Source organism: Corticium candelabrum, chromosome 2 (genome assembly GCF_963422355.1).
Source record: "Corticium candelabrum chromosome 2, ooCorCand1.1, whole genome shotgun sequence".
NCBI lineage: Eukaryota > Metazoa > Porifera > Homoscleromorpha > Homosclerophorida > Plakinidae > Corticium > Corticium candelabrum.
In genome coordinates, this window is record NC_085086.1 from 3,325,045 (window position 1) to 3,335,044 (window position 10,000).

Genomic DNA, 10,000 nt, shown 5'->3' on the forward strand with positions numbered 1-10,000 from the left:
TGATTACTTCATCAAGCTCCTGCATGCTGTCAAAACAGAAAAAAGAAATCAGCTAAGAGTGTAAGCGTTCCAAAAGATGTGTCTTTCTAGTACAAACTCTGGAACACTCTGAGATGTTTCTTAGTAAGTCTAATGTACCATACGATCTATTCTTCTAACACTAGAGACTCCCCATAGACTCCCCATCTATTGCAGTTGTTGATGGTTTCCTGCAATACCCCTAATGTACACTCCAGTCTGCAAGCAATTTCAAGTACTGTACCAGTGGAGAAGAAGGCTGGCCGTTTGCCTTCAAAGACAAAACGCAATTTAATTGATGAAAAATTCAAGAGAAGGAAAAGAAACATTGACAAGGGAATAAAACATCGTAATTCAAGGAATAACATCGTATTTAGATGCTTTGGTGCTGACTTCAGTGTTTCTTTATGTCAAAGTTAAGCTGTCTGTGGTGGGTTGTCATGTCATACTGACTTAAGGATACCGTATATTCAGAGACTTAACGAATCAAAATGTGTAACAAAATTTCACAACTGTACAACATGTTTGGTAATTTTCGAGAAATAAAATTCTCTAATACCTGGACACACAGACACACAGACACACAGACACACACACACACACACACTAATTAAACCAAATAAATAACAAACGACATCATCATCACTTCTCTACTTGGTGCTATCTACTTTAGGAATAAACCATGTCGATGGCTTCAGTAGCTGTCACTTCCAGTTTCTCTGCCATGGTACTGTATACCGCTTTTGTTCTGTGTGAAAGTATGATAAAAGATCTCAACATTGTTGCTGCGATTTAATATAATTACAATCGTACTTCTACACTTATTGACATTTATAATCTTGTAGGTGGCGTTCACACCTCTATTAGGACATTGCCCTAATTCTGAGGTGTTGCCTACATTTTCCTCTCAAGCACGCATTGAGAAACCATGACGGTTGTCAATAACCCAGTTCACAACATGAATTTCGTTATTCTTCGAATTCATTATAATTAGAAAATACAGTATACATGTACTTCCTGGATTCTAATAATTTCTACTATGTATGAATGTATGTGTAGCACTGGTTCGATTAGGCACCTATTCAATATAAAATTGCGATACTGTATGTATTCATCCAATACAACAATGTAATGCAATGAACCGATGCATTCCTCCCATTCAAGTCGAATCCATTACCAAAATACTTTAACCCATTAAGTAAATCATCTCAACACACCATGGAATAACTAAACTAATGTACGTATAGCATGCAGTAGGCATGACAAACGTGTGACTACTATCTCCAAACACATGAACACTCCTACTCATCCATCCTGTGGATGTGATGTCAGTAAGTGTTGCAAGAACATTTTACATCAGTTGGACAGCTACTCGAATGTCAGCCACAGATGAGCTAACAATGAATCATCACAACTAAATGCTACATCTGGTGATGCAATCCTCACTTCCATATGATCCACTATCGGCCACTTGAGAGATTGCTACCCAACTTAAGCAGCAAACAAAATGGCAAAGAAGTAACAACAACTAAATAAAACAGCAATGCTAGAATACTCTACCCATCAGAGCATTCAATGAGCATATAAAATAGTGACCTACATACATGTAATAGTAGCAGTGTGCTTCCATCCTACACACAATGTATGTACGAGTCCACCACTTGCACAAAAACTCTAATACATAAATAACCACTGGGCTGTACAGAGATGTAGTCCTGTCACCTCAGTTCAAACGGCGTCATCCTGCTACTGGGCGTCAACTTGTTGTTGCTCAAGTGTGAGAAGAGCACAAAGATTAGACGTTGTTGTTGATGCTCACAGCACGTATTGTCCACGCAGTGACACTCTGGTCGCCTGTGGCAGCCGTGAAAAGTCGAATAGACGTGAAGCTGCTAAAACACTTACACAAAACTTGACTTGGCAGCCCACACAATCCGTATCAGCAGCTTGCTGCAATGGGTACAGAAGTTCCTAGATAGCATCAATACTGAGAGAGAAAGTTGATTGACGACGTTTGGAGCCACTCTGATGCTGCACAATGTTAGCTAATCAACAAACCAGCTCATAGCCTTCTCTCTTAGCTAAGCAACTAGCTGTTCAATGAGGCATTGACTGACTATAAGATGCTGCTATCAAGCACATGTAGCTCACACGCCGAGTGCTGCATGCAAACCATCAATCTCACTGGAACGATGTCAATCTACAAGTCGGGCTATCTCAAACTCTTTCCATCTGTTTTAAGAATGCAAACATGGAGAGAAACATCGATAAGTTTAGAACTGACTGAAACATTGCAGAGAGGAGATACACTCAGTGACTGTGTTAATCATAAATAAGAGTGCTAGATGAATTCCGAGTGCAAAGAATGTGAGATCCGCTATCTCCTAACATTAACACTCAAACGAAGTCGAGATGCCAGGATTGTTCATTCCACAGGCCAAGATTCACAGTCACAAGATGACAAAATAAGTAGATACATCTTGTGACACATTAGATTCGATGTATTTGGGTTAGAACGTGAGCCAACACTCATTCTGTATTGTTAGAGTGTCTTGTCTTCCTGGAGTGAAGACATATAGCCCAAAGTCCATGAATAGTAAGTGACCATTCGTACTAGTAAGCAAAGTGATAACACTACCGTGAGTATGACGACTATACTTTCAAATCATAGGTATGAGTTCCAACTACGCTGACACACTATTTTAGACTTTAAAAATGAAAATCAAGAAAGTGACCATTGGCATGTTATCCAGCAGACACTCACAGACGTCACACAACCACACAAATCAATGGCATAACTAATATTAGTTTGTCTGTCACACAGAAACCACCATAACCTAGGTGAGTGACATACTGTAAAATCCACAAATTTTTAAAATGATAATTTTAGTTATTTTCGTACAGACACCTGGTTGTACTAAAATGTATAGATAGATGCACTTGAATTCGGCTACAGTGCAGTACCGATGTCTCGTACTAAAATAACATGTGCATGAACTACTTCATGGGCAAAAAGTACTAAAATTTCTGGATTTACAGTAACTATCGTGCCCATCCTTCTAAAATTGTCCACACCAGGAGAGCTGGACTTTTCACTTACACTCTATCATTTTGTCTGTAGTTATGCTTGGCTAATAAGCATGCCAGAGATATGATGTATATATGAAGCTTTGTAGCCGGTTTATGTCTATATATGTTTTGTAAAAATCGAGCCTCCCAATTCTATGTGGGAATTCCTCTTCACACACACAAACACAAACAAACAAACAAGCACGCATACAAACAAGCACACACACACACACACACAAACCAACACACACACACACACACACACACACACACACACACACACACACACACACACACACACACACACACACACACACACACACACACACCATCTATCTAGAGCTGTTCAATGCAAATGCAGCAACACTTATTACCAACAACCTGACAGCTACATCTCGAGTCGATGCTTACACCAAGATGCAAGACTCCAGCACAATACCCTAATGTACCAAGAGATGCATCCCTCCAATGCATAAAAAGACCCATCTCTCAACACAGTAATCTTACATACTAAGAGATGCATCACCCTCTCACAACAACGACCCGTCCCACACACCTCTTTCTCTTCAGCTTCACCAACTTCGTCTGCAACTCTTGCACTTCCTTTTGAAAATTCTGTACTTGCCCTTCAGCATGCTGCAGCTGATCATTCAAAGCCTAACCACAAAGTATGCCTCAAAATCATTCAACAGACAACCTTTTCAACAGCAGAACAGGAAGACAAATAGCCAAATGAAAAGATAGATAATCAAACTGAGAGACGAAGGTTAGGCAGGCAGGGAAGTGAATGAGGCTGAGGCTCAAATGAATACTTACTGCAGTCTCTGCCGAGTGCTTGACAGACTGATTCCGTACGGTCTCGTCGCAGTCGTCTCGAAGCTGCTGCTGACTCGCCTTCAGTCGTTTCACTTCCACCTGCAGTTCTCTGTCGGGTGACGACACACTTCGAACAGCTGGCTGTTTGGCCTGAAATGTATACAACGAAATGGTAAATCTGAATCACTAGCATAGAAAATATAATACGTAATACAACACATGTAATACATTACCTGGGCTGCACCGAAAATTGTCTGATTGGAGTAACATGCAGCAGAAAAAGATGGATGAGTGGAGTTTTATATATTCTTATTTCTATTTTTAATTATTATCAATCATCATCTTTGGAGGAAGTGTCTGTCGTCGCAGTTCGCACACTGCATGAGTACATCGTCCACTTGATCACCGAATCCAACCTCCTGCAACACCTCATGAAGACTACAGTCGCCAGACACACGAAGAATCTCGTCATGACTCAAAACACGTGCCTCGCCCTCGAACACGGTTATGCCCAGGCCAACAGAAAACATATTTAAATATAAAAACTCAGAGGCCTTTGAGGTACAAACACAGGCGGGCGGGTTACCCCAATCAGACAATTTTTTCGGTGCGGCCCTATGGTTATTATATATTTTTGGTTTTGTTAACTTATTATTTTTAATTTATTTACAAAAATAAGAGAGACAGGAAAGTTGACTGCCAGACAGGTAAATTTCCTTTATTTTGAATCAATCTGTAAAAGTGCGGTATTGAGTCTAAAATCTGACAAGCAGTCTGCAATAAGTAATTAGTGAATGTGGTGGTGGATGTCCACATAAAAAAGGTAGTCATTAACTCTGGCAGACAGACAAGCAGACAGACAGACAGACATACATACAGATAGACAAAAAGACAGACAGACAGACAACAGACACACAAATGCATACACAGACACACAGCAAGCAAGCCAGATACAAAAGCACAGACACACAGACAAAATAATTAAACATACTTATGAAATTTAATTCATAATTTTCATTAACTCACAAATTTCTTCCCATTATACTATTTTTGTATTGTTAACTATTTCAATATTAACTTGTAGTCAGTGGGACATCATGGGGATCACACAAGATCAGTCAAGTGACAGCAATTCAGGTGAACAATCCAAACAGAAGGTTGACAAACAGCTCAACCAGAGTGTACATGCTAGTGAGTACAAACACTGGCTGGTGGCCTAGTGGTGGGTAAACTAGTTGTAATATAAATCAGCTACCTGGTGACTAGATAGAGTTGTAACTAGATGAGACAATGACTCAAATAGACTGTGTGTATAGATGAAGTGATAGGTGAGTATGCTGGTGTGTTAGTGGAGTGACTAGCGAGTCAACAGGCAAGTGACTGCGAGTAATTACGTGCACGACTACTAATGAGCAGGCAAACTGCTAATTCATAGAAATAAGTTGGTGGCTACAACTTAAGGAGCAGAGAAGGTGGGTGGTGAGATGTGTGTGGGTGATGAGTACGAATGCAAACAAACAGTGAATAAGCTGGGAAATAGATGGGTTGGCTAGAGACTGATATCATGAGTGAGTGGACAAACAAACATACAAACATCTGAACCAACAACAAAAACAAACCGCAATACGTCAAGCCTTGATTCAACACACAATATCTCTATATCCATCACACTCTCAATTTTCACCTTTAGAGCTGAGACTTCCTTGTCAAGTTGTTGCGCTTGCTGTGAGAGAGATAAGTCGTAAACAAACGAGCCACAATGTAGCAACACATGAGAAGTCTCTGACCTGCTCAATTCTCTGATGAGCTCTCTTTTCTCGCAACAGCTCAGACTGACTGTCTTCTAACTGGACTTGAAGCTGAAAGAAGAAGGTAAAGACAAGACGTAACCAAGTGGTAATTGGGTAGTTCTCTAATCATCTATTGACGTGCCTGTCTGTACTAATCTGTCTATGTCTTGAAAGTGTTATCACCCTGAAATGTGATGTGATGTGATGTGATGTGTGTGTGTGTGTGTGTGTGTGTGTGTGTGTGTGTGTGTGTGTGTGTGTGTGTGTGTGTGTGTGTGTGTGTGTGTGTGTGTGTGTGTGTGTGTGTGTGTGTGTGTGTGTGTGTCTTCTGTTTCTCTCTCAGCCTGTGTGTCTGTCCTGTGAATTTCTCCCAGTGTTTTCAAATTAAATCGAGATCAACATCCTTGATGTTACAGAAATTGTAATAATGTTAATTAATTACACTCGTCTCAACTTAGGTATGAATTTATGTGCAACGCATCATAATTTTAGTGATAGTGACTTGTGAGTTCATTTACCGAATAACCGGTTATTTCTGCAGTCCTAAATTACTGCAATTTGAGAATTTAGACAAAACTTTTAAATGCTACGAATTAAATTTCTGTGTTCCAGCCTAGAAGACAGTTACTATGAACTATATAACACTTTTTGGGTTGCCTTCTACCGGTATATCTGTGCCTTGTTGTTCATCACTTTGCTCACTAATCACATGGGATACGCAAATGGCTTCATCTCCGATGCCAGTCTCTGAAGTAGTAACACATGCTCATACCAGAGTGACCTTCACGCACACCGCAGTACACGTGCAACACGTGTCTAAGAACAGCACATGTGACAGAACAGTGGCCGCCTGAGGCTCAAGAATAAGTCTAAATATCTGCGAATTTAGTTGTGCACTGGGTCATTTTCTTGCACAATTCGCAGAAACAACATGAATGCAGAAATAACCAGTTATACAGTAAGTGGCATTATGATGGTGGATCTGATAGAAAACTGTGAGTCTTTCATGACAAGAGATTGTAAAAATTTCATAATTCGTTTGTCTGTCCATCTTCTGTCGGTCTGTCCATCCATCTGTCCATTTGTCCGTCTGTCCATCCATCCATCTGTTCATCTGGCTGTCCGGCTGTCCATCCATCTGTCCATCTGTCTGTTGTCCTCAAACACACAATCTACTCCCCAAACCCCGTCAACCCTACCTCTCTCCGTTTCTTGTCACTGCTGCGATTTTCTTGCCTAAGAGAATCAACTTTTGCCATCAAATCCTCTAAACAAACAAACAAAAACAGTAATGCAGCCAACAAACCATTTCTCACCGGCAAACAATCAACAGAAAAGAGACAGTAAGTGACTACTGTAACATACCAATCTCCTCTTCTTTCTCTCGAATCATTTTCTGTAACTTCAGTTTCTGATCTCTCGCATCAGACAACCTGATAACACACGACCAAACAAATACAAAGTGCCCAATAGAAGCAACCATCAATCTGCCTATCAATATGCCTATCTCTCTGTCATCTGTCCATCTGTGCATCTAATCAACAGGTCATTCCGTCTTCCAATCAATAAATTCATTGGTACATTAATTGGTCAGTGAGATAATCAGTTGATTAGTGAGTTAGTTGATAGGTCGGCCAAACAAACTATCAGCCTGTTGATTGGTCAGCCAATTTAGTTGGCAAGACAGTCACTATTCTAATCACTACACACAAATTTCCATGCATCAAATAAGACAAGTCAGTCTGCTGGCGTGCTTGCTCATTACCATGTCTGCATGCATACGTAGGATTAATTAATTAAGTCCTTGATTTGTCCATGTGTCTATCTGTCTGTCTGTCTGAATACCTGCCTGCCTACCTGTCTGTCTGTCATCTACGTATGTGTGTTGTATGAACACATGACTAACTTGTCAGTGCTGTCTGATAGTTCAGCTGCTATTTGTCTTCTCTGTGCCTGCACGTCTTTCAGGTCTTTATGTTGACTTGCGAGCTTAGACTGAAGTTCTTCCACTTCCTAAAGACAAAATCACACCCATTCTGAATGGAGCATACGTGCACGTGCGCGTGCACGTACACACACACACACACACACACACACACACACACACACACACACACACACACACACACACACACACACACACACACATACAAACACACACACACACACACACACACACACACACACACACACACACACACACACACACACACACGTGCATGCACACACGCATGCACACACACACACACGCACACACACACACACACACACACACACACACACACACACACACACCACACACACACACACACGGACGGACAGACGGAAACAAACGCACACACGAACTCACACACACCAGACGTATCAACTTACTTTGTCAAGATCTTGCTTTTCTTGCTGGGCGCTCTTGTTTGTCTTTTCCATCAATTTCACTTTCCTTGAGACCTCTACGACGCAAAGACATCGTTGAATACTGCGGCAGTAGAAACAGAGACTATCTATTGACCTTCAAAGTTGGAAGTCATTTCTTCCTGTTGTTTTTCATAATCTTTCAATCTAGTGTCACTTTCGTTCTTCAACTGGTTGACATCTGGTACGTACAAACAATTTCAGCATGAGATGAAACAGTTGTGCAAAAAGGCCAGAAAATTGTACACAGGTTGAAACTCCAGAATGATGAATGCATGCGAAAGTAGACAGTCAGTCAGTCAGTCAGTCAATGCCATTCAAGGCACTGTTCATTAGAACTGATCTTCAACTACTATTTGCATGCGTATAGTTTTTAACTTGTAGTTTGCTGTAACCGTGATTCCACTGACCTGAACTGTCATGGATAATATTTTTACTTTTAGTGTTATGTATGTAGAGGGTTGTGTGTAATAAATGATGTCAGTCAGTCAGACAGACAGACAGACAGACAGACAGACAAACAGACAGACACACCGACACATGCAGACAGCAAGCAGAAAAGCGGAAAAGTAGACAGCCAGACAAACAGACAAGAAGGCGGGCAGACGAACAGACGAACAGGCAGAGGAATGTACAGACGGATGGACAGATGGAGACAGATAAACATACATACATACAAACAGACAGACCAACAGGCAAGCAGGCAGGCAGACAGACAGACAGACAACCTGGCAAACAGACAAGTAGACAAACACAATCATGAGTACACACAGTGCGCACACATACACACACGCACACACACACACACACACACACACACACACATGCACACGCATGCATGCACACACACACACACACACACACACACACACACACACACACACACACACGCGCGCACACACACACACACACACACACACACACACACACACACACACACGCGCACACACACACACACACACACACACACACACACACACACGCGCACACACACACCACCACCACCACCACCACCACAACCACCGTCACCACCACCACCATCACAACACCATCACAACAGCAGCAACATACAGAAAACAGAAAAATTACTGGATCCAGACTGATAAAACAGACATCATAACAAACAGACAAATCTCATCTGACAAACATCAGCAGCAACGACAACGACAATGACCTTCCAGCTTCTTCCTCAACTCTTCTACTTCTGCTTTCAACAATCCGAGTTCCTTCGCATCGTCAGACTTACTAGCGAGCACCTCATTAGGTGACGTCGGATACGGTGTAACATCCAGACCATTACATGTCGGAGTCGCAGACTTACTAAACGTGGTCGCTGAAACAGCATCTGTAACACAGAGACAACATGAAACAAATTTGCAAATTTAGACAGACAAACAGACAACAGAGACGAACAAACAGACAGACAGACAGACAGACAGACATGACAGACAGATAGACAGATTACAGAACTGAGAAGTGTAGTGCTTAAGTTATATCCAAGAAGCTCAGAATGTTGTGTGGTGGGTCTGAGAGGCCTGACTTTCTCAGCACCCAATTTTTCCTCATTAGCTATCAGTGTTGTAGTTTGCTGTAATGTTAGCTTTTCAATGAACATTAGTCTAGCTGTATTACTGTCGTTCTTTGAAGAATTGTATCATAGTTTGATGTAAGAAATAACTGATTTTTGATAGACAGACAGACAGACAGACAGACAGACAGACAGACAGACAGACAGACAGACAGACAGACAGACAGACAGATACAGCCTCGCATATACGCCCGGTTTACAAGACAGGCTGTGCTATTGGGAAAAATACGGGAGTCATTGTGATTTCGTAACTTTACAGTGACAGTGACCAGAGAGTAGACTGACAGATGCAGTTGTGTACAGTGTGATG

General features: G+C 41.4%; 1 protein-coding gene across 1 annotated transcript in view; it reads right to left on the reverse strand.

The window, feature by feature from the left end:
• Positions 1-3,435: 3,435 nt before the first annotated feature.
• Positions 3,436-10,000, reverse strand: part of LOC134198282 (serine/threonine-protein kinase MRCK alpha-like) — a 25,839-nt gene continuing 19,274 nt past the window's right edge. The window contains exons 12-21 of the mRNA XM_062667645.1: positions 9,277-9,447; positions 8,200-8,283; positions 8,067-8,140; positions 7,600-7,706; positions 7,059-7,126; positions 6,893-6,960; positions 5,691-5,762; positions 5,588-5,626; positions 3,904-4,053; positions 3,436-3,744 (exon numbers count right to left, since the gene is read on the reverse strand). Of these exons, the coding sequence (XP_062523629.1) occupies positions 3,610-3,744; positions 3,904-4,053; positions 5,588-5,626; positions 5,691-5,762; positions 6,893-6,960; positions 7,059-7,126; positions 7,600-7,706; positions 8,067-8,140; positions 8,200-8,283; positions 9,277-9,447 (968 nt within the window). The 3' untranslated portion in view covers positions 3,436-3,609. The remainder of the gene's footprint in view (positions 3,745-3,903; positions 4,054-5,587; positions 5,627-5,690; positions 5,763-6,892; positions 6,961-7,058; positions 7,127-7,599; positions 7,707-8,066; positions 8,141-8,199; positions 8,284-9,276; positions 9,448-10,000) is intronic.